The sequence below is a fragment of the Barbus barbus genome (assembly GCF_936440315.1).
Source record: "Barbus barbus genome assembly, chromosome: 16".
NCBI classification, from domain to species: domain Eukaryota; kingdom Metazoa; phylum Chordata; class Actinopteri; order Cypriniformes; family Cyprinidae; genus Barbus; species Barbus barbus.
Genome location: NC_136744.1, coordinates 8,916,677 through 8,942,735, shown reverse-complemented (window position 1 = coordinate 8,942,735; position 26,059 = coordinate 8,916,677). Strand labels below are relative to the sequence as shown.

Here is a 26,059-nt window from a genome sequence, read left to right as displayed (position 1 = left end):
ATTCCCATAAATACAATTGTGCGTACCACTGAGAAAAAAAAAAAAAAAAGTGGTTATGCAAAGCTTTATGTGTTCCCTTTATGAGCACAGTAGCATATTAACAAAACAGCAAGTCCTGTATTGGTTTTTACAGGTTAGTAAGCCTGTATAAAAATCTAAAGGATTTGTTTTATTTTTATTGATATACTATTTTTATTATACAAACTAATTAAGTGACATCTAGTCATTGTTAAATAATAATAAAACAATAATTAAAAGTGCATGGGGACTATGTTAACGGTACTTTCTCTCAATTTGTAACTAAATGGATGTGTAAACATTAATGTTAGATTCTGTCAGGCATGACAGGAATGAGAGGGAACAGGAATACTGAAGCAATGGTAAGTTTATTGAACCAATGGCAAGATTAACACAAGGCAGCAGGTGAGTATTGACTTGGATGACAAATTGTGGATGTAACAAATAGAATAATAATTTGAGTCTCATCCATTGCAGGTGCAGAGTAGAGCACACACACACGTTGGTTCAACATTCTCTCTCATTCCTGCTTTTGTTTTCTCAATAGTTTTGCAGATTAAAGATCTTATACAAACAGACATCCTGAAGGAGGCATATCTGAACCTGCTTTCCCTGCGCCTGGAGGTCAAGTTAGAACAGAGTGTCCTGAGGGAAGGAGAATCTCATTCAAATCTGGTTAATAAAGAGAAAGACCTCAATCTGTTGTTTGACGCACTAAGGGACAAAATGTCTGTCATTGTACGTAACTCCAGTGCTCTTCCCTCGTGCAATAAAGAGCTGCTGGTGAATGTGGCCTCCATTATCCTGGAGGAAGAGAAGAGACATGGAGAGCCAGGAGCGATACAGGGATGGAGGGAAGCATGGAGGGATGCGGTACTAAACGGGGTTCGAGATACACTGAAGAAAGTTCCTCTGGACAGCGACAAGCAGAACGATTCCTGGCTGGCAGTGCATCTGGAGCACCTGGGTAAAGCTGTGGTAGAGGATTTGCAGAGAGTGAAGACTGAGCTTCTGAGCTCGTATCCAGCAGACTTTAATGTGTTTGAAACCTATGTGTCCTGCCACCATGAGGCTGTAGTAGAGCATCTGAAGAGACTTCTGGAAAAGGTGATAGAGCTGAACGATTACCACGCTCTTCTAGATTTCATTATTCATTCCTACCCCAGGTGAGGTTTTAAGAACAAAACACAAAAATACCTGAATGATACATCATTGCTTACGTCATGTTTCAATTCATTTGTATCTCTTTTGTGTTACACAGTGATCTGCGAGACCATCTGAGAGCTCTTGTAACGGAGGAGGATCTGAACAAAATAAAAACCTCTTACTGTCATCGCCAAAAGGTGAGCTACTGTACTGCAAGGAAAGAGAGTTTAGCCAATTCTATATTAATACAAGACATAAGTATTAGAACTTGTTCACATCAGTTTGTTTTACTGTGCTGCCATATTTGATATCAGGAGGACTTTAAACTTGAACTGGAGAATTTCATCATACTTGAAACAGAAGTGTGGAAAACGAAGAAATCTCCTGAAAGAACAAAAGATGGATTCTCTACATCAAAAATACACATCTGTAAGGTCAGGACTTAATCTTATCTCTGTTTAAAACTTTGTATTAATTCTTTTATATTCTATAATAATTCAAATGCAATTTTTGTATTATTTATTTCATTTTCACTCAGTTTACCCATATCAGAATTCTGGAAACACTTGAAAAAGTCTTTATAATTGCTCCTATTGATTTGTGTTGTTAGCTGATAGCGAGGTATGCTGCCAATCTTGAGAAGATCGATGAGAATCTGGGGAAGTCAGTTGTAAGCTCCTGTTTAGAGGAGCTAAATCCATTTTAGACAAGGTTTGTATCACAGTATTATTATAGATTAACATGAGATCACTTCTGCATCTTTCCTTCTCTGACAGTTTCCTTCTGTTTTAGATTTGAAAAAGAGTTTTCACAGCACACTGTCTCTCTGTTGACCTCTGACCTGTTGGACTGCTGTCTTTGGGTAGAATATCAAATCACCTACATCAACAGTTTCAGTTCCTCAAGTAAGTCCACTACGAGAAGAATGCTACCCTTGTGAAAAAGGAGTACACTTTGGCATGCTTAGTTTGGAAATAATATACTTTAAAAGAATATAAGTCCCATTTTATATTACGTGGCCTTAATTTAATCATTTGATACAATGCGTTATTGTGCACATACATGTTTTTGCATTGTACTTATAGTTAAAATGTCCCTAACCTTACCCGTATCCCACCTCAATAGCAGCAAAAGTTATTTGCAATATACAATATGAACACAATAAATACACTGTACTTGTTTTTTGATGTAAGTACATAGTTAAGGCCACCTAATATAAAGTGGGGCCAGAATATACGTACTTAAGTGTGAACTGAATGTAATATTTTCAGACTCTTAAATGCATGTTATTTACATTTGAATGAAAATGTATTATAGTTTAAATTCATATGAAATGCAGCTACATTAGTTGAAGAACTCAAGAGCTTTTTTTAAGTACATCTTAATTTCATGATCACTTCTGTCTTTGAAATATGCTGTTATAATATGTTTAATCTCAGTCTTTGGAGTCCCTGTGTGTAAGTCCATTTTGTGACATGTATGTCAAAATTTTTATGTCATTGCTGTTGTTACAGAGAGAATGTGCAGTGCTATAAAGAGAGCTGTTCAGCTCAGGTGGAGAGGCTGGAAAAAGAAGTGGATGGACTGACTCAGAGGCTTAGAAAGACTCTGATGGATCATTTCAAATCTGAGGTCAAGGTGGGCCTAACTGTAGATATATAAAATGTACTCAATGAACTAACTTATTGTCTTAAATGCTTAATTCTCCTCAAATGAAAACTTGCTTACCCTCTGGCTATCCAAAATGTAGCTGAGTTTGTTTCTTCATCAGAACAGATTTGGAGAAATTCAGCATTACATCACTTGCTCACCAGTGGATCCTCTGCAGTGAATGGGTGCCGTCAGAATGATAGACGTTAATTGATAGACTGGAACCATGTGGATTACTTTTGGATTATTGTGAAGTTTTTATCAGCTGTTTGGACTCTAATTCTGATGACACCCTAATGCACCCTTAAAGCTAAATTTCTCCAAATCTGTTCCCATAAAGAAACTCATCTACATCTTGGATGACCTGAGAGTGACTACATTTTTAGATCATTTTAATTTTTAGATAAACTATTCCTTAAAATGTCTCCTAATGTGAAATTCTGCATAACTAGTCAAGAGCATTATAATTTTACATTTGAATATTTAAATTACTGTATAACTAACTACAGTGTCATTTACTCCCCAAAGCCTTACATGGATGGCATGATGACAAAAAAAATGGCTGAAAACAGATGAATATTTTAAAGAAGTGGTTTCTAGTATACAGAATTATTCTTGGCTCTGTAAATCCATGAGAGCTCCATCAGTCCAAGTGAGTCTCCTCGCATCTGCTCAGAGATGCTCTCTAATAACAGCTCTAGAGAGCCACTTTAAACACAGTGTCTATATTTACAGATTTTCGTGAATGATTTACACTATTACATAGCCAAAGAATATGTCTCCCAACTGATGAAGAAAAAATATTCATGCAAAAAAAAAAAAAAAAACGAAGATGCTGCAATAAAAATGAAAGAACAGTGGAATGAACTCAGGAAACTATTTGAGGAAATGGTAAGAGACAGTGAAATATACAACTGTTTTTTCAATTTAGATGTACTGAAAATATTCTTCTGTACTTAGGGTTCATCCTTAGAGTGGCTTTATCCACTGGGAAATTACCTTAGTGACATTATTGGAATTGAGAAAAATATAAAAGATCTGTTAAATCCATTGGTTAGTAATTACCCAGACATCAGGTAAGTGTTATAATAACTTTGAATATATTACTATTTTAAAACAATGCATTGTCTTGTTCACTTTACTAATAAATGTAGTATAGCTATCATGGATTTCACTTTGCATTTCTAGCAAGAAGCAGTTGTCAGCTGTTCTGTCCTTCAGAGACAATGGTTTTAGCTTGGAGAAGTACAGTGTTATTAATCACTTTACTGCGCTTAAACGGGATGCCGGGAACACAAATCATGAGCACTCCTTCTTTACTGACATTGAGGTACTTTTCTGAAACATGCAATACACTGCACTCTCATATAGTATTGCATTCTCATATAGTGAGTCAAAATATCATATGTTTAAATTAAATAAATTAATAAAATAAACTAATGAATTGAAATACATTTTAAATAAACAAGTGACTCTGTTGATTACCTTAAGCATACTTTATAAATGTATGTATTTTTAAGTATATAGGCTGACGTATTCTCATTGAGTATCACACCTTTGTCTTTACTGTGAGTTTTCTTTTGGCCATTCTGATGCTTCAGGAACTATCAGGAACTATCGTAGGGTAAAAAGTATTGATTGTATAATTTTTAATAATGTGTACAGTACATTTTCTTGTTAGAATATACGGGCATTATTAGTGTATTTGGTGCATGATTACTTACATGTGCTGTACATGTACTGGTAAAAATGATCTGAAAAGACAGACAAACATTGGAGTTGGAGTGATCTCCATTGTGATATTCTGCTCAAATGAAAGAGTAATGCAGCTTGTCTGTGTTCCTTCATGAGGCTACTTGTGCCATTTGCCTCTAACAATCCCTTATTTTTGAGCAATATAATCGTGATTATCAGTTTAACCATTGGTTGTTTGTACTTTTACTTGCCAATAGAGGGAGACAATAAACTATAGACGCAATATTTGCATTTCCTCCATATTGCCTAATCATGCAAAAAGAGATTTGATGGATTCAGTCTGTTTATCTATTGTGATAGCAATCATGTAAATGTGATGTATAAAACACGATGTTGGATAAAACAAATATTAACTCAATCCAGATGGACCAAGCTCTTTACTTTAGCTATTTACTGTATATCTCGTCTTTCCACCTTCTTGTTTGATGCAAATTTTAAACCTTTTTTTTAGCCTAAACCTAATATACTCTCTGATTTTATCAGTGAGAAAAAAAAACAAAAAAAAAAACTTGGAGATAAAAATCATTTTCACCTGTAACTGTGTTATTGAACAGATATTTTCTTTCATATGGCGTTTGTACTGTCCAGTTTTGGGGATATTTCTAGAGATTTGGATGTGAAATGCCACAGTTGTTTACATACTGATTTTGTATTAAATGTTTGATTATCTGTAATCTCTTATGGGATGAATTTAAATATTTGTGAATGGCAATTAAACATATTTTTATATCTTTCCACATACAAATAGAGTGTATTTGTTTGTCTGCGTGAGAGAGTGTGTTATTTCAGGACAGGCTGGCTTGTGTCCAGATGTCCTGAGGATTACAATCTTATCCACAGTCTCTAGAATTTGATGTCATGAAATGGGTAGGAGGGGATTTTAAAGATATTAGTTCAGAGATTGAATACCATAGGTCTCTGGCTCGCCCACAAGTCCTCTTCAGTTAAAAATGACACTTTCCTCACCTCCTCTCACCTCCACATAAGCATCTCTATAGCTTTTGCTTCCTACAAATCCACAATCCCACTTTTTCTTCAACTTGCCCTACTTAACGTGATCACAGGTCTGAATATTTGCCTTTTTCCCTCCTCTCCTGTCTCTCAAGAGGATGCAGCTTATTCAAATATCTTCTAGCTGATTTGTATACAGAGACAGGAGGTAGCCGATGACTTCCTGGGTGTCATGTGATTGTGAAGATGTGTGTGACTCAAGTGTGTGTTTGTGTGTGTATGAAAATGCATGTCAGTGCCGCTGTCTCTGGTGCTCAGTAAGTATTATATTTAGCTCATCATAGCGTTCCTGATGTCAGACGCGTTCCAGCGCTCTCTCTGTCTCTCAGCCTGCCTTACCTTATCATGAGGAGCAGGAGTTACGCTGAGATACAGCACACACATGCATGTAATCAACACATCAGTCGTGACAAATGCTATCAGGTTTATTGAAAGCCTCATGAGGTTTACGAGACCCACTTTATATCACTTCTTCACTGGAGGGCTAATGAGGCTAACATCAGTTGCAGGATTTAACACTGACATTGTGCTGATGGAAAAAAACACAAGTTGAAAAAGATACATGCAACCTTTAAGCCAGAGATATATTTGGACAGAGATCTTTCCTTCTCTCAGTCACTTTTTATACACATTTCTTACATATTTATGGAGGTTCTGTTTCTTATCAGACAAAGAGCTTTGATTACTACTATTGCACAGCATCTGTGTTTTTTCAACCATCCCTAAACTTGGCTGCAGAACTTGCACCATGCATAACATTCATCTTAACAACCATCCAGAACACACTAGCAACCACTTTTACACAGGCAAACACCACTTTTTCTTCAAAAATTCATTTTTGCTTTGAAGTCTTACATTTTTAAAATCTTAGTTTAATGGCTAACGAGGGCTGAGCACTGGTTCAAATGCTGATTATTGCTTCACTAAAAGTAAGAGAAGACTGCCCTATTCTCGTTTCTAGAAACAGCAACATTACACGTCAAAAGAAACCTGTATTCAGCTGTAACACTGCCATTCATCTGTTTGTTAGTTCTTAGTTTCAGAAACTCCTGTAATTATGGTGCTCTTTGTATCCTGTGAATATAGTGCAAAAATATACCTGCAAGCAGCAATTAAGAGGTCAAGCACAAAAGAGGCAAAATGAGGAGCCATTAAAGACATTTTAAGAAGATTTTAGTAAAAATGCTATCTAGCAATATGATTTAATTTTTTATCTCTTTTAACCAGTAGATATTACCAAACTGGTGTGGTGTTTAGTGTGAGGGGACAATGACACACATAAGTTTTCACATATTGGTGTCGATATGTCAAAGCAGAGATACAGCCTCAGATGCAGTTTGGCATCATGCCATACAATTTGGCAATGTGGTAAACAAAAACTGTTCTGTCTATTGACATGAAATCCATAACTTTTTGCCAGTATGGTCTGAAGATGAACTGATTTGAATTTGCTGAAAATTGGACGAATGTGGAGGAGTTAGAAAAAAGTAAGTTTTCAGCATAAATGAAAATGGTGGACAAGAAGTTCAGCCGATTATGGCGTAACTGGTATTGATGTTCTCGGCATGATTCAATGAATCTTTCAAGACCAGTCTCATGACAATATAAAACAATAATCCAAAGTTATTAGCATTTTTTATATTTTTTTAAATCGTTATTGACCACAAGGGGGCGCTGCCCTGAAACATTTTGAGCACCTTCAGACCATGGTGGCAAATATACATGCCAAGTTTCGTAAGAATACACCAATGCATTAGTGAAATATAGCATTTTGCGACAAAATTCATTTTTTCAATCTCAAAAAAAGAGATTTTTGTCAAAATTGGTGAACCAACTTAAATGTAACTTTTTGTCAGTATGCTCTGATGATCTGGTTTGATTTTCTTGAAAATTATAGCAACAGCCTAGGTGTCAGAGTTATGGACCTGTTTCGTATTTGTCTTTGTGCCATGTGCTCCTCGCCCTAGTTTCTCCCTCATGTCCATATTTGGTTTTCCTGTTCTCGTTTGGTTCCCATTTAGTTCCATTAGTTGCAGCTGTGTTCTATTAATTATCTCGTTCTCTCCTGTGTTCTTAAGCCCTGTGTTTCCCTGTCTCCAGCATCTGGTGTCAAACATCATTCGATGTCTCCATGTACCTTGGCTTTTGGATTCTATTAAAAAGTGTTTGAATTGTATCTCCTCATCTCCTTGCTCCTTCATTCCCTTGCTCCTTATGTGAATCGTGACAGAACACCAGACCAAAACAGTACAGTAAGCGGTGTCCCTTCTTCACTATTTCCCCCCCCGTTTTTTGGAAGTTATTGTTATCCTGTTTTTCCACTCCACGGCAATGGAAACCGCCGTGCGGTTCTCCAACATGGCCCGCCGAGATTTCCCGTTGGTGGAGTATGCGCTGGAGTTCTGCGGGCTCGCCGTGTGTACAGCGCTGGATGACGTGACGCTAAAGTCTTTGTTCTGCATCGGGGCCAATTACTATCACCCCATGGACCTCCCAGAAACCACTGGACTGAGCTGGAGGGAAGGGATCCTCTGGTGTCTAGAGAGTATCCAGCCCACCATCCCGCCCATCAGCTGTTCACCAGTCAAGCCTGTCAGCCGTTCCCCAGTCAAGACCGCCGGCCACCGCAATGTCAAGCCCAACGGCAGTCCAATTCACCGCCAACTGACAGAGGAGGATGAGGAGGAAAAGACTGCTAGCAGCCCTCATCCTTGCTCCCGTGTCAGCTCCAGCCCCAGAGCCCGGTCCTTCAGAGTCCCCCCAAGAGCTCATCCTGGCCTCTAGGCCCCTGATTTCCCCCTGGAAATTCTTTTTTGGGGGGCCATATGCCTTCCTTGTCCCAGTCCTGCACCCTGGTGGAACTTTTACGGCGCGGGACGTGTTTTATTTGTTTGTTTGTTTTTGAAAAATAAAAAATGTTCTTGCCTGATTACACTTCTGCATTAAAGTAAATAACTTCCTGTTTTAACCCTTTTATCTTTTGCACAATATTACATAGTAATTGAGTATGTCTGTATTTATTGTTCCCTGTGAAGTGTTGTATTTATAGCCTGTGTCTACTGGTTATGTGTGTTAATTATTGGTCTTGTAAAGACCTGTCATGCATTAAACATCGGCTGCATTGTAGCTCTGCAGACTGTATTTTGCTTCTTCCTCTGCCACGCAGATGGGAATGACTTAACTAACTTAACCGACAAACATCTTTCGCAAGCACGCAGATACACAGGGGAACTTTTTGCTTGTGAGAAGCTAAATTTGTTGATGCAAATGTACAGCTTTGCATACATAATAGGTCTACAGCCAGACGCAAAACAAAGGACTGAAGTGAAATGAGCACAACTTTGCAAACAACCACGGCTGACATGAACAGGGATGAATTAAATTGTTTTCTTGCATGTAATCCTGCACTTGCTGACCCTGAAACAACCTTTCTCTCTTATTTCTCCCTGCATCAGAGATGTGCTTGCTTCCTCAAATGCGCTTGTGTCTGGGGATGAAATCAAAACCAAGCTAGTGTCGCTCCCTGTGCTGAAAGATTGTGATTGAGAGTCACAGTTGAGAGCTGAACTGCATTATGGGTAAGAACAAACAGTATTGGTAACAAAGGCAGAAGTGTAGCCCTCAAGTCCCAATGCATCTCATTTGATTCAGTTTTATCTTGATGATGTAGTTTTAAAAATAGATAACACGCAAAGATTAATTGACCTAGATTGATCCAAAGCAGGCAGATTCACACTTCATGACTTAGTTTTTCCATTCAGATACCCAGAGGCAGTATCTTCTGAGTTCAGTTTTTATATGCTGTCTGACTGGATCCCTTTGATGTAAAAGTATAAATGTTGTTTGGCGGTTGAATATGCCTCAATGCTCCCTAAATGAAAATAAATTAACAAAGATACGTTTCACATTTTATGTGGCACCAAATGGACTGACCCTCCTGATCTTTATGTCATTGTGTAAGCTGACCTAAGCCTCACCCTCAGTTCACCGAAAGGCTTATAATAGAGTTCTCATGAATGCTGTCTTCACAAACAAGCACTGACAGACAAGTGACGAGCTCTTCATGATCCATCTGTCACCTGAGCCAAACCTGCCTGAGTAGGTGGAACAGACTACACAAATAAGCAAACGCGTAGGCATACACTACCAGTCACATAGTGAGAGAAAACAGAGAGGTGTGAAACTAATCAGTGTGCACCAAGGTCACGAGATCATCAAAAGGATGACATTTAGGAAACTGTGTATTCAGTGTCAGTGTCATGTCACGGATCCACATATCAACTCTAATTTTTCCAATAGATACAGAGCTCAAAATAGAGTTTGGTTAAATCAATAGAGAGAAAAGAAATTGTGCTGTTTTCTGATTTTCTGTGAAGTTTATGATGATCAAATATGCTTATATATATAGCGATATCACATGAACATGAATATTGCAACTCTAGATGCGCAGACTGATAGGTCATTTACATGCAATCTTCTAGCAGTCTCATCATTTACTACATGACACAAGTTGCTGAATCTGTTGATTCATGTGTTCATGGTAAGCTGGTTTTGAAGCATGCTATCAGAGTTCATCTGAAACCCATTCTCCACCTCCCCTAGCTCCACCTGTCTAGATTTGCTATGGGATATATGTATTACTATTTGTGTAACAGCAGAAAATATACATTTATACTAAAATAAATAAAACATCTCGAATTCTCCCTAATTTACATAGGCTAACTGAGACATAGTAATTCAAAACTTAAAACTTGTTAGAAATCTGTTCCTTTACAAGAAATGTCAGAATAAAACCAATTCATTCAAATAAATCAGACTTTCCAATTTTACTAATGAGAGATAGACTGCCGAATCATTCCACACCATTACTATATTCTAGTAGCTTTAATTATATAGACTGTCATCAGTCATCAGTGTGGGCCAGTGCCATCTAGTCTTTATGATATATATGTATATTATTATTACTATTATGATTTATATAGTAAATAAACAATAAGCTAATTTAGAGTAACTTACAGAATATTGCAAGTTACATTGTCTGTTTTTGCTCCAAACAAATTCAAGAAGCTGTGCAACATAGTAGTTTTTCATTTCTGAATGAACCAGTGAATGATTCAACGATTCACTCATAAACCAGTCACTTGTTTGTTCCTGCATGAATCAGAGGGTTTGAACAAATCATTTGAATGTTGGATTAATTTCATAAGACAGCAAATTTTCACCATAATGCATTATGATGTAACCTGCAGAAAGAATGCCAACCCTTGTGCACCCTTATGGACATTTTGTCCATTTTAGTTTAGTTTTTTTTGATCATTTTGCCTGTTTTAATGCTAACTGCATAAATTTTGGCTCAGGTGTGTATTTTTATTGGAATTTTAATATTCCACCCTCATTTCCTTTAATAAATCTATTTACACACTAGGTACACAAAATTGTTACACTCAGGACCTTTTGGACAAAAATGTCTCCATTGAAACCCATTAAAACAGCTATTTTTAATCGCAGTGCTGTTTAGCTGTAAAATGATGCAATTTTTGTTAAAAGGCTTTCATTCTGTTGGCAAGGCTTCAAAATATTTTTTTTTTTACCAGAACTGTCCATGCAAGTACAGAAAGAAAACATACACACACACACAACCATCTTTAACAGCATTTGTCAGCAATTAATGGATTGCATTAGTAGGAATTTGATTGAGATGACATTTAGCAAGTCTGCCAGGAGGTTAATGGAGAAGAAAAAAACAACTTTAGAATATAGAAAGACAGACAAAAGTGAGAGGGAGAATATAAAAGAAAAACAATTATTTGTTGTTGTCTAAAACACAACTGGACACACTGTTCAACACACATGAGAGGGTGTTAAATAACAAACTAATCCAATATAATAAGAATGCTCTTGATTAAATGCTATTTTTAGTAATACTGCAAAATACTGACCTATTAAAAGTGTATTTAAAGAACTAGTTCACCAATTTTTGTATTTCACAAATGATTATACTGTCTGCTCTAGCTCTCCCTGTCGATTTCATGAGATACAGGTGCATCTCAATTAATTAGAATGTCGTGAAAAAAGTTTTATTTCATTAATTCAACTCAAATTGTGAAACTTTTGTATTAAATAAATTCAGTACACACAGACTGAAGTAGTTTAAGTCTTTGGTTCTTTTAATTCTGATGATTTAGACTCATCTCAACAAATTAGAATACTTCATAAGACCAATAAAAAAAAACTATGGAAAGTATGTTTATTTACTGTATATGTACTCAATACTTGGTAGGAGCTCCTTTTGCTTTAATTACTGCCTCAATTCGGCGTGGCATGGAGGTGATCAGCCTGTGGCACTGCTCAGGTGTAATGGAAGCCCAGGTTGCTTTGATAGCGGCCTTCAGGTCATCTGCATTGTTGGGTCTGGTGTCTCTCATCTTCCTCTTGACAATACCCCATAGATTCTCTACGGGGTTCAGGTCAGGCGAGTTTGCTGGCCAATCAAGCACAGTAACACCACGGTCATTGAACCAGCTTTTGGTACCTTTGGCAGTGTGGGCAGGCGCCAAGTCCTGCTGGAAAATGAAATCAGCATCTCCATAAAGCTTGTCAGCAGAAGGAAGCATGAAGTGCTCTAAAATTTCCTGGTAGATGGCTGCATTGACTGTGGACTTCAGAAAACACAGTGGACCAACACCAGCAGATGACATGGCAGCCCAAATCATCACTGACTGTGGAAACTTCACACTGGACTTCAAGCAACATGGATTCTGTGCCTCTCCACTCTTCCTCCAGACTCTGGGGCCTTGATTTCCAAATTAAATGCAAAATTTACTTTCATCTGAAAAGAGGACTTAGGACCACTGAGCAACAGTCCAGTTCTTTTTCTCCACAGCCCAGGTAAGACGCTTCTGACGTTGTCTCTGGTTCAGAAGTGGCTTGGTAGCCCTTTTCCTGAAGACGTCTGAGCGTGGTGACTCTTGATGCACTGACTCCAGCTTCAGTCCACTCCTTGTGAAGCTCTCTCAAGTGTTTGAATCATCTTTGCTTGACAGTGTTCTCAAGCTTGCGGTCATCCCTGTTGCTTGTGTACCTTTACCTACCCAAATTCTTCCTTCCAGCCAACTTTGCATTTAATATGCTTTGATACAGCACTCTGTAAACAGCCACACCTTTCAGTAATGACCCTCTGTGACTTACCCTCTTTGTGGAGGGCGTTAATGTTCGTCTTCTGGATCATTGCCAAGTCAGCAGTCTTCCCCATTATTGTGGTTTCAAAGAACAAGAGATACCCTGAATTTATACAGTAGGGATGGTCATTAATTGAAACTCAAATGTAAATATTCTAATATTTTGAGATACTGATTTTTGACTTTGATGAGCTGTAAGCTCTAATCATCAAAATTAAAACAAAAAAACTTTTGAAATGTTTTACTTTACATGTAATGAATCTAAAATATATGAAAGTTTAACTTTTTTCAATAACTTACAAGAAAAAATTAACTTTTTCATGACATTCTAATTTATTGAGATGCACCTGTATGTAGCAATGTCTGATTTGATAACAAATGAGTCAGGCCTTTTCACTGAATCTGATGATATACACATTTCAGGTATATATGATTCAATCTTGAATCAAATTGATCTGATTCCCAGAGTCAATGACTCTATGACCTGATGACAGCTTTCCCTACGCTCACTGGAGAGAATAATTATTAGTGAATAACAATTTAAATTTCTGACTGATCCTCATAAATTCAGTATAAAACATGTGGTGACAATGTTTCAGGTTATGGGATGCCACATTGATGTGCTATATGCTATAATGTTAATGCTAATCTACCATAATAATACAGGTGGTAAAGCTGAAAACTGGCCAGTACTCATGTATATATAGACAGTGCACAGAGTCATACACAAAAAGACAAAACACCTTCAGTAATACAAATGACGCTAAATTAATGCAATAAACATTCACTAAATAACAAAATGTAACACAAAACACACCAATGTTCTTACATTTCTTTTTCTTCACAGTATATGGTAAGATAAGTTAGAATCAACTAAGTAGCAGGTTTTAACTGCAGAATTTTTACAGTTTCTTCTGTAAAAACTCCAAACAGTTTACAGTAAGGGTTACGTAAGGGTGAGAAAATGATGATAACAATTTTACATTTTTGGATGACTTGCTCCTTTATTTCTGCTGACTGCAGGATGTAGGAGGATATGCAGTATGTGTATGTTTGCACGCATGTTTGTGCATGTGTGTCGATGGAAGTGATTCCTCTTCACCATTTCACCTGGCTGTATTTGAAATCAGCTGTTTGAAGCCAGCAGAGACAAAGTGAGGGGAAGATAAAAGCGAATCTCTTCCTTTAACTACAGAGAGAAACTTTACTAGAGCACCGTTCAGTGCGGCAGACTGTTGAATGAGCGGCAAACCTCTGAGCAGAGATTTGACGCATTTATACCAATGATAGAATATAAAAGAGTAAAATAGACTATATCTCACCAAATGGCACGAACAAACAAACAGATTGGGACTGCAGCTCTGATGATAATAATGATGAAGAGCATGCAGCTGATAGCTGTGTTGCTAATCAGGCTCCAGCTGAACTAGGTCAAGTGCCACTATCCGTGTCTGATGTAACCAAACCCCTACATTGAACCATCTCCATAGTTACCCAGCGCAAGCACAGAGGGGTTTTGACTGAAGTGGAAAAGAGATAAAAAGGAAAACAATGACATTAACTGAGGACAGGCAATGCAAATCTGGAAATAGTGTACTCGTGTTTCAGTAGAGCCATTTATTCAGGGCTTGAATTCATAAAATAAACAAGTTGAACTTCATATTAAGATACTTTAAATTTACTTAGAATTTATTAAGCTTGTTTGTTCATTGGAATAGATTTGGAGAAATTTAGCATTACATCACTTGCTCACCAATGGATCCTCTGCAGTGAATGGGTGCCGTCAGAATGAGAGTCCAAACAGCTGATATAAACATCACAAAAATCCACACCACTCCAGTCCATCAATTAACAGACTCATCATTAAGATGTTTTTAACTACAAACCGTTGTGTCTGTCTTAAATACTAAAATATACTGCTTTCTCCAGTGAAAAAGTCATCTTGCCTGAATCAGCAGAGAAAAATATACACAGATCAAGCACCGTTTACGAGCAAAAACAGTTCTAAACAAATATGTTGGTGGGTTTTGATGTGTGATGACAACAAGGGATGGACTTTTACACAGGAGAAGCATGATTATGGATTATGGACTTGTAGATTTTCATTTTTGAGTAAAATACTTCTTTATTATTGAAGTGCCAGATGTGATCAGAAAGTAGAGTGCATGTCATGTTGTCATGGGATTTCTGGATCAGTGAGGAGAAAATGGCCATCAAATGCAGCAGACTGAACTTGAGTCATCAGGGTCATGTTAATCACAGAGAGGTTAGTCTCTCCATGTCCCCTTTATCTTTAGGACTCAGTGCTCTTATACACAAGGTCTCTGTGGTCAGTCTCATTCTGAAATCACTCATTCATAATCATCTTATTTCTGGAATGATTGTGATTTCACTTTAAATACCAGTGCCTTCTAAAGTGTCTTGTCTGCGTGTTGTGTTTTTACACTAGACTAAATTTCACAAATGATTACAAAGAAATAGCAACACATTGAATTAAAAATGGAAATTTAAAGTCGAAAGACCAAAATATTATTTTTCTTGCAAAACATACTCCAATAATCTTTGTTTAATTTACAACTAAAACCTGATTTGAGCTCTTAGTTCCCACCAGACTACATAATTAAGTAATGTTAGATAATTCAAATAATGATGGATGTGAAGTTGGGGTGGTGGGAGGTGTTGTGTAGTGTCCTTGTGTTGTGATTGACAGGATCAAATGAAGATGCTCCTCCCAAACAAAATCCTCATTATTTCTTGCCATTTTGGGAATAATGGGGATACTGAGCAGAGAAAAGAACTTAATGTGCGGGGTTATAAACTACACAAAACAATGCAATAATAGTTTCTAAGAAAACATTTCTCTGAGTTAAATGGTGTAATAGATTAAACAAAGGAGAACAGCTTTAATGAATGAAGAACACGAACTCAGCAGTTATCTAATATTAATCTTTATTTAAATTTACGAAACAAATGAACAAACAAAAAATGTGTACATATTAAGAGCAAGTGTAATATTAAAATATCAATTAATTTTTACAACAAATTTGATGATGAAATGAGGGCAATTGAGTACAAATCTTAAATAAAAAGATTTAAATAAAATAAAAAGTACAAACGGTTCAGAACAGGTTCTATAATACTCAAGGATAGGTGTCTGTTTAAATTCCTAGCCCTAAGAAAGAAAATAGTAATACACACAATGCTTGTCTTAGCAGACACTACTAATTATACCCAGAATAGCTGCAGTCTCTGTCTGTAGTCCAGTGCGGGACTCTAGCTCCAGCAGTTGTGCTTTGAAACAAACGCCTCTAATAATTTCAAGTCTGCAGAAAGTTAGACAGGGCTTGGAGATATAGGAAGTCCTTGTCCTCAGGCTGATTGACAGGCAGACATGTTTGAAGTTCAGTAGCAGTCATTCCTCACAAGCCTCAGCCAGATGGTGTGGAGAGAGGATGGAGTCTCCTCGCATAAAGTTTTCAGACGCCGAGCGTGTAATAAATAATTTTCACATGAATGAGAGATTCACAGTGGTCACTGCAATCTTTTTAGAATATGCATTCACAGGCTTCTGGGATACATCAAAGCGGAGGGCATCATAACAAATCAATACATCTCTCTCTAGATTTGATATGGATCATCAAAGCATCCAAAACCATTGGGTGTGTTGTGCTCATTACACGGCTCTCTGGAATACTTGATTCTGTTTGGGCAATATACATAAACAGTAAATATACATAAATATTTGACGACAGAAAGCTGCACATTTTTGGAGGTCAAATATTTATGTATATTTACCATTAAACAGTGGACCTGGCAATCAGTTTCCCACATTGCTGTCCACATTGTATAATCTGTATCATTTTTTGATTTTTACATCTCACACATTAAATTAATTTAATATTTTAAATCCATTTATTTGATAAGTAACCATGTATTAAGTGAACTAATACAATCAGCTGGTCAATAAAGCTAAATAATAGAGCAATACTGGCTAACTGACTGTGCATTGCTTACTTGCGATCCAGAAACTGTGTGTTTTTATATATTTATATTGAATAATATTCTGTACATTCATATTTTAAGTGTGCACCATATTTGTTGTGTCATCCAAATTCTACCCATTTTCAGTATATTCTAAGACACAGATGTAGAGGACACTGTACATTTCTGCATCAGGAAAGACAAACTAGGCCTTCAAGTCTGAAGGCAATGTAAGATTGTTAAAGCCACTTTCCACAGATAAAATGTGTGATCAAATGAGTTTGATCTTAAAAAGAACAAAAGACTTTCAAAAGTCTTTTTAAAGCCATAAATGTGTTATAAAGTGTGCTCAGATATAGCACTGGTGAGCTCTGATCTTATTCACACCTGCCTGGCAGATTGGCTGCTTGTGTTGCTTGTCAGTATTTGTCTTTCTAAGTGTGAAAATTTTGTGAGAACCGAGACTTGTGATAATGGCAGACTTGTGACAACATATTTATTAAATTTCAGTCACGCTCAGCTGCCCCTGATGTTTCCAGGCTGCTGCACTTGACTTCATCTGAGGGGAGGAAATGCATGCAAGTCATTTATAAATGAACTTCTCTAAACCGAAACACATATAAGCAGAATTCAGGCAGCATATATTATTCAGATGTTCCTCTTTAGATCATTGCACATTGTAATGTGGGTCAATGTTAATAACAACGATGAGAGAAAAACATGCATTTTCCCTGAATTATTCTCTTACACACCTGTACTCTGGCTGTGTGATATCTGGGTTTGTGAAGCGGACATGGGTGTGTGTGTTTGGCTGGAAGGATCTGTGCTTCTCAGGTCATCTGGGGGCCAACGTAACTCTCCGCTCTCCACCTCTCCCTCTGTGGGTTCCACTACGATGGAAGGCAGGCGCTTGAACAGCTTGGGGTGGCGCTCCTGTGTGTCTGGGAAAATCTGAAAATAGATGATGGTAGATTTTATCTGTCAGAGAGATGTTGAATGTTCCACTTACGGTAAGTTTATTGACTTAAAGGAACAGTAAAGCCCAATACTTTAAATATGTCATCACACTCACATGCATTTTGGTCTAAACCTGTATGACTTTCTTTTTTTCCATGGAACACAAAAGAGATTGAAGAATATCTAGACTGTTATAATGAAAGTGAAAGTGCACCAGGGCTGTCAAGCCACAAAGTGATGAAATGACACCAAAAAGTGTCAATACAATAGCTCTGAATGATAAACAGGCCAACATTTTCATTTCTTAAAGTTCAGTGTATTTGTCACACAAAGCTATTGTATGACTTTGGAAGGCTTGGAATATAGCAGAAAAGTCACATGGACTTATTTGTATATTTTGTATTTGTTGTGTGTGTTTTGAAGCTGATGGTGAAATGACCAATGAAATGATTAGTTACCAACCTGAAAGGAAACGCCTTGTTCTCCGGTGTCACTCACAGAGAAGTCTTCTCGACTGGGTTCTGGGTTATTCATTATATCTGTCATTCTAATGTGAAAATAAAACATAAATCAGCCTAAAATTCATCTAAACTACACAGCATCCTATTTTAATTTTGTGTTTCGTAGAAAAAGAAAAACACAGGGTGGAAGCAGGTGAGTAAATAATGACATAATTTTCATTGTGCCTAAACTATTCCTTTAACAAAAAAGACACTTTGATATAAATTCGTGCTCCAACAAGTCAGTTGCAGCATTTGCATGTTTGTTCAGTCCATGATCCCTAAAAAATCCCTTCCTGTCTCCCATTCAAACTGGTATGGTTTTAACAGCATGCACACAACCAAACACGCCACCTAAACTTTGCTCCAGGCTGCGGTGTGACAGGGACAACACGGGTGTCTGCAGGTGGGTTTGCAAATATGAAGCTTGGTAAAATAATGAAACAGGCCTCCATCATACATAGGGTGGTCTGAAGGACTCAGCTCTGTTTGCAGTCTGTTGAACAGACAGAAGTCATAGTCGAATGCTGAATTCTGAAGGATAATAAAACTGTGAACACATAAGCCGACACACTAGTACACCCACGCTCACGCACACTCACAAATCCTGTTCAATTATTCAACAGTTAAAGGCTAGATAGTACAAAGGCCTATTAAAACTATTCATGTTATTTTGACAATAAGACCCAAACTGATCAAATTTTAGTGCCTAGTGTTGTTATCGTTGACTAAAAATAGTTTTAATTAATTACAATAAATCTGAAATAAATCAAACATAAATATTAGATGAAAAACTTCAAAGTTTAGAGCTTAAACTGTTGCAACTAACTGAAATAAAATAAGTTTAAGGTTAAGTAATAAAATGACTACAACTTAAATTAAAGCTAAATGTATTTCACAAAACATAATTAAAAAAAAAATCAAAAGCACATTTTTAAAACAAACTAAAATTAAGATGACTACATAAATATTAATACAAACAATGCTAAAATAACCCTAGAAAAAGCCAGACATAGAGAAGTCATTAACTGTAGAGAAAAAGGGGAACCTGTTGCAGTGATGGGCCAGCTCTGAGTGAACTGTGAAGATGTTCTTCCTAAAGTTTTTAGACGAGAAGGAAAGTAAAGAGAAAGTGTGAAAGAGAATATTAAACAGATTTCTGTGGAGTGTTAGAAAATATGTTACCAGGGAAGCGGTATTAGGAGCATGCTGAGTCTAATTGTTTGAGTGGTATTTTGCAAAGAATGGCGAGGCTGTTGAATGCAGTGTGTTTTATGTCGATATTATGGTGTCATTAGAACAACACTGATAGATCCTCTAACTTAATACTGTCCTTTAATTATGGGTTTGCTTAGGGTGAAAACTGAGGCAGCTCAACTCACTGCCTTTCAAACAGACAAACATGCCATAAAGCATATTACAATGTTCCTTGATCAGTTCACCAGTTGGAAATTTAAAAAATCCTGAAAGCCTCTCTTTTCCTTCATGACTGTAATCTATCATGAATAATAATCATAAAACAGTCACTCTCAGTGAACTCACAAAAGGCCTAGACATGATTTGGCATGCATGGTGACGTCTGTGCTTGCAATCCAAAAAATCGTCTGGCAAATAGAGGCCTTGTATTAAAATTATTTCAAAATAATTTCTTGTAAATTCCGCCCTTGCTTTTGGCCATTGATACAAGCACACACACACACACACACGTTGGTTTTTGTGGTTTATGGGGACTCTCCATAGGCGTAATGGTTTTTATACTGAACAAACTGTGTGTGCTATTGCCCTACACCAACCCTACACCTAAACTTTTTTTTTAAGATTTAAAAAAACACCATTTAGCATGTTTTTTAAGCCTTTTGAATTACGGGGACATATTGTAATACCTCTGTCATACCCATGTCATTATACAAATTTGTGTCCTCATAAACCACATAAACATGCACACACACTCACATACACACACACACACACACACACACACACACACACACACACTCACACACACACACACACACTCACATACACACACACACACACACACACACACACTCACACACACACACACACGTGTGTACACACAAATACACTCTAGACCTCATGCATCAAGGTAAATTAGACTAAACCAAACATACAACAGCCAAGATGTGTGGAGAATGTTGTGGGAAATATGACACCATATATTTAAATTTTATGGTCAGTCCATGACATGGTTGCCAATTGTTGCACAATTTTTTGTGTTATTATATTTATTTTTATTTTTTATTTCCATACAGCTATATTTCCAAACAAACAAATAGAATCTGCTTTTTTTTGTTTGTTTTTTTTTGTTGCCAATTTAGCCATAACTATACTTAAGTGGGCAAGGTCATGGCATTAAGTGTCATGGCCCTTTTATTAATAAGTTGTTTACTATACAAAACCATAGTAACAGGACTGAATATTTAAAATCGTCCCTATACTGACAATCCTCGTCCTTCAAGAGTTCAAATCCTTAGATGACTGCCATTATGTCAGAGTTATTTATTTATTTATTTATTTATTGCTATGCAATTGGACATCATTCTGATAACTATTACTGGTTAGTTAGAGGAAGTTAGGATGCAATAGCATTGATGCATAACCTGGGGGCACATTTGAATAAAACCCATAATCTAACAAATATATAATTAGCAAAAATTAGCTTTTACTTTAATATTCATTGTGTACATTTGACAATACAACAAAGATAAATAAGAAATACAGGGCTGGGACAAAATAAAGTTAAAGGATTTTACTAATGTGGTTGGTGAGCATGTCTATTACAACAGATGCTTAAAAGTTAAGTCATGTTTTCACTGTTACAGTAGGCTAATTCCTTTTTAACGTATCTAAGGGATACAGAAAGCTCCCTTATAATGGAATCATTTGAAGGTTTATTGTAAGTTTGGCTAATATGTAACTCCATTAAGGCAAATACATATACAAAATCTTTAAAAAAAAAGATGCCAAATTGAATTTAGTCCTAGACATATTCATCAATACAACAGCCATATAAGCAATTAAAAGGATGTAAACACTAATCATAAATATGCTGTTAAACCTTAAGTGTTGCAGCAATTTACAACATATATGGTTTTAGTACTACTCTAAGCTTTCTTTTTCACACTTAACACTAAAACTGTAATGGATCACCATTCATTCCATATATAACATACCTTTATTTTGTCCCCTTCAGTTCTTGAAGCGCGAGGAATGTTATTATATTGAGTATATCCTCCCGTTAAACGCGCACAGCTTCTGTTCCCACCAGTCTGTCCAGTTCGAGCGCGCATCTGACCTGCTGCGGAAAGTTACTGTTGAATGCTGTCACAGTGCTTGTGTTCATCCTGCCAACGTCATTCATTTACATGTTGAGAGCTGCATGCATGCAACATCAGTCGCCCAACGATTGGTTATGAGAAGCACACATCCACATCGTCATCACAGCTTGCTTGTTCATGTAATTTTTGGGATCTCTGATTCCAGATGATGATTATTACGCAAGTGTTTGGGTGAGTTCAGAGACCTGAACCACTGAAGCTGATTATTAGAAGCGACAGGGCTTAAAACTTCCTCAGAAAGATGCGCGTACTTCATGTTACTGGTTAATGATATTACAGTAAGCTATTGTGTGCTTGAATGTATATTAGAGCGCTTGTCTGGTTAAAGGAAGATGAACACTGTTGAAATCTCTCACGTTGTCGGTTATAGATCATTGATGCCCCCTGCTGCTGAAAGTAATTATTTGACCATCATTATATTTTTTCCCCACTGATGTAGGCCTATATATAGACCTTTTGTTTCTTTGCATCAAATTTTTGACCCAAAAGTTTTACCCTTTCTTTGACCCTCATCGAGTTTTTGCTAATATTCCAAGTAAATGGTGCCTTTGTTCAGATTTGATTTAAATCACTTTAAATTATAATTTCTGACAACGCACTTACCCTCAGGCCATCCAAAATGTAGATGAGTTTGTTTCTTCATTGGAACAGATTTGGAAAAATTTAGCATTGCATCACTTTCTCACCAATGGATCCTCTGCAGTGAATGGGTGCCGTCAGAATGAGAGTCCAAACAGCTGATAACAACATCATAATAATCCACATGACTCCAGTCCATCAATTAATGTCTTGTGAAGTGAAAAAGCTGTTTGTTTGCAATATACAAATAGATCTTGAAGAGGTTTTTACTTGAAAGTATTGTTTCCTCTATCCATAATACTGTATTGCTTTCTCCAATGTTGTCTTGTCTGAATCATTCTGATCATCCTGTAGAGGATCCAGTGGAGAGCAAGTGATGTAATGCTAAATATTACGTTAATTTTCTTCTGAGCCATTTGAAAAATGCAATCTAAGAATCAAGCCAGCTATATCATTTACTGTTTTATTGTATGTAATATATTGCTGCTTTGACTGGACCACATTGTTTTGCACAAACTCCATATGTTGTTTTAATTATTCTGCTTTCCATATTTCACACACTTTGTTTAGATGATTTTACTGAAATCGTAAGGAATGACATTTTTGATTGGCTGAACTTTCTGCTGTGCACTTTATTATTAGTATGTCTCCTTAGTCTTTTTAATCCCCACCACATGCTGTTACTATTTGTCAAAAAATATCTCATCAAATGTATTAATTTACTCCTTCAATATTACAAAATTGTTTTTCAAGATTCTGTTTTTATGCTCTATTTAGTGCTGTCCACATTTTTTAAATGGAAATCTGTGTATTATGAAAATATGACCAACATTATTTAACTTGATTTATCAGTGTGTTATCATTCACATTTGGTCATTCTTATCTTAAATGCCAAAGAAGAAGAAGAAAACCAAGTATAATAATGTTGGTTCGTAAGATGTAATAAATGTGATTTTGTCCCCTGACTCAGAAATGTGAATCCCTTACAAATGATTGTAAAAAACAGAACATTTAGTACATCTTTTAATTAATACTAAGAGGTTGACTATTACAAAACTACTGTAGCACAGACTACATGCTTGTGTAAATCCAATATCTGAGCAACCACAAGAATGCACACAGATTAAAGGCCATTGCATCTCCAGGAGAACACACTGTATATCACTCAGTGGCAATGAACAGTCTTTCCTTTTTTACCCTAAAGTACTGGTTTCCCCTAGTTGAAGCTGTGGTCAAGGCAGCCAAACCATAATCACCACACAGGGGGGAAAAAGTTTTTTTTTCTAGACAATGTCACAATTGTGTAACAGGGCTTTAAATAGTCCCCCTTCCCCAGCACTTTATTTATAAACAATTATATAAATATTCAGAGTAAGTAAATGAGCTTGTGGTGAAAATTATGTATTTCTAAGCAAGTGCACGTAATGGGTTCATAAACAGGCACAGGCTAACCATAAACAGAAATAAAGTTACAGAGCACAAGCCACATTAAGCAAAAAATTGTACCGTACAGTCTGTTTTTACCTGCTTCACAAATTCCATCACATCATTTGTTGAATTTCTTAAAACCCCTTAACTGTCATCCCCAGTTTTGAAAAATTCACGAGAAAGTGCACTATCCAAACTTAAATTATTATAATTTTTGAACACTTCATGAACAAGGTTAGTCTCTTTTTAAAGAAGACAATTAGCAGATTATTACAGAAATCATTTAATAAAATTAAAGTATTAAAAAGTTATAGAAGTTTAAATTTACTGTAAAGAAAATGTATTATACTGTTTTTATTTTATTTGATATAAAATAAATATTTTTAAAAATAGTTAAAAATCCAAAATTGCTATAAAATTAAAGCCATATGTCTAAATAAGTTGTGTTCTAAATTTGAAGTTGATATAAAAAAAAAAATTAGGTTCATATGCAATTTTGTTTAGGCCAAAAACAGCCACCGGGTGCCATCGAAACTCCATTGAATTTTTTTGATGCATTTATGTCACAAGTCTATCAATTTCTCTCTCAATGTTACATCTATAACAAAATATTGAATCTTGAGACTCAGACCTTTCCAACAATATGTATTTTGTCAAGATTATAAAAAGTTTTGATTCTAAAAGGCCTGTAATACATAGGTAATACTAAGGGGGAGGAGACCATTAAAACATTTTGAAGTACCATTTCTATGGTTACGCAATGTCCAATTTCAAAATGGTTTTCACAGGATGAATTTTGAGATTTTAAGATTTTCAAATGGTATATAACTTATGATGATTGCTAAAACATGTGATAAGAAAAAAAGACAAGGAAATAAAGACTTTTTGTGACAAAGGTCAGAACTCCTGTTATGATGCAGATTTATCATAGACTCTTGGTGCACTCTTGTCATAAATTAATCTATTACTGTTCCTACATAATTTTTAACAACAAAAAATGGTCAAATATCTATTTAGGAGTCTTAGACCTTTCCAATGATATATAGTTTGTCATGATTACATTAGGATTTAATTGTAATATAGTGAAGTAAACTTAGGCGTCCCGTATACGGGAAAGGGTTTTAATATGGGATTAACTTTGTGCCAATTAAAATGAATGTAATTTTTCAAGAAACGTATGAAAATATAAACTGAAACGGAATAAAATGTCTTTGAAACGGAAAAAATAAACAATTGCATGCAAAATTTTTGACTTCGTTTTTAATACACTGCATGTTTTGCGACTGTTTTCTCCTCTTTCATTCGTTGATCTGTACTTACAAATAAGCTTCCAGAGTTTTCATTTACGTTTCTAAAGTTTTCGTTTATGATTCTGAAGTTTTCGTTCACCATTCTGGCACAAATCTCTTGTGGGGGCGGGGCTAGCAGCGGTGTATTCTCATTGGGTACTGAGTTTTTGATTGACAGCTTCTTGAAGTGAAACAAACTGACAAAAAGCAGTCTTTAATAATGCCTAAATATGTATCCAAATGCAAAACCTAATACATACAAATAATTATGACTGAAATTAGTTTCCAGCAACAAGGGTATACACAGTCATGGATATATAGGGCTTTACAGCCATCTAATGGTTACACAACGGTATTACAGATGATAAATGTTGCATAATTTTGATGTATTTATTACTAAGTTAAAATTACTAATACATATAAAATTAAATAATTATATTGTGTATTTATTTGTTTGAAATATTCTAAGTTTGAAATGTGTCATGGGAGTTGTGTCATGCCAAAGCAGCTGGTATTGTTAGACTATAACACATCTTTCTCAATTTCCAGGGAGCGGAGCAACTTTTCCATAAACAAACTTCTGATGCTGACCCAGAGGATGCAGTGATAGTACCAGAGATCCATTGCCCTCATCAGACAAGAATCTTATTTTGTTCAGACACATCACCTTTGAATAACTGGGATCTTGATCTTCAGACACCTGATATTATGCAAATATTAAAAAATATTTGGAGCTCTAGATTAAAACAAACACAGTTCACAAGTACACAAGAGGTTGCACTTTATTCTTATTAGTCTATACTGATCTTGAATTAGCATATGATTGTTAAGGGGATAGTTCACCCAAAAATAAAACTTATTTTACTCACCCTCATGCTGTCCCAAATGTATATTACTTTCTTTCTACTGGACAGGTAAACACAAAAGATTTTTAAGCAAATAATCCATCTCTGTGAGTCCTAAAGATGCTTTAAAAACCCCACACAGTGACCATGACAGTAATCCATCTGACCTTAGTGGGTAAATCAATATTTTTTGAAGTAAAACAACAGATAAGAAAAACACTAATTTAAACTTTTTACTATTAACAATCGCTCCCGTTCAACTGTCATACGTGCATGGGTTACAATCCACTTGTGTCATTTAGATTGTCAGAGATGGATTATATTCTTAAAAATCTTTGTGTTTATGTCATGAAAGAAAGTCAT

At 36.1% G+C, this 26,059-nt stretch overlaps 1 protein-coding gene and 1 pseudogene across 3 annotated transcripts; one reads left to right on the top strand and one right to left on the bottom strand.

Moving 5' to 3' along the window:
• The first annotated feature begins 341 nt into the window (after positions 1–341).
• Positions 342–4,156, top strand: LOC306882159 (exocyst complex component 3-like protein 4; annotated as a pseudogene). Its single transcript has 11 exons — positions 342–380; positions 496–502; positions 566–1,184; positions 1,280–1,361; positions 1,775–1,827; positions 1,957–2,069; positions 2,679–2,802; positions 3,343–3,466; positions 3,550–3,705; positions 3,775–3,890; positions 4,003–4,156. The product of its transcript is annotated as an exocyst complex component 3-like protein 4 (transcript).
• Positions 4,157–15,690: 11,534 nt separating this feature from the next.
• LOC306882028 (protein LBH-like) lies at positions 15,691–21,750 on the bottom strand. 2 transcript variants are annotated; one of them, XM_079436456.1, is made up of 5 exons: positions 21,391–21,554; positions 19,245–19,292; positions 18,159–18,243; positions 17,492–17,690; positions 15,691–17,298 (listed from the first exon to the last, which is right to left on the bottom strand). In XM_079436456.1, exons 3-5 carry the CDS (start codon positions 18,240–18,242, stop codon positions 17,246–17,248), a joined length of 336 nt encoding a protein of 111 aa, XP_079292582.1. In that variant the 5' UTR covers position 18,243; positions 19,245–19,292; positions 21,391–21,554; the 3' UTR covers positions 15,691–17,245. The 2 variants fall into 2 exon arrangements, with proteins under 2 accessions (XP_079292582.1, XP_079292581.1); XM_079436455.1 differs by lacking the exon at positions 19,245–19,292 and having other exon boundaries at positions 21,391–21,750.
• Between the last annotated feature and the right edge of the window lie 4,309 nt (positions 21,751–26,059).

What these genes read in the sequence shown, in the direction of transcription:
- LOC306882028 (XM_079436455.1), bottom strand. Translation starts at nt 18,242, where the DNA reads ATGACAGATATAATGAATAACCCAGAACCCAGTCGAGAAGACTTCTCT. An exon ending in AACAAGGCGTTTCCTTTCAG is followed by an intron (nt 17,691 to 18,158) that starts GTTGGTAACTAA and finishes ATCTATTTTCAG; the next exon opens with ATTTTCCCAGACACACAGGA. An exon ending in ATCACACAGCCAGAGTACAG is followed by an intron (nt 17,299 to 17,491) that starts GTGTGTAAGAGA and finishes TCCTCCCCTCAG; the next exon opens with ATGAAGTCAAGTGCAGCAGC.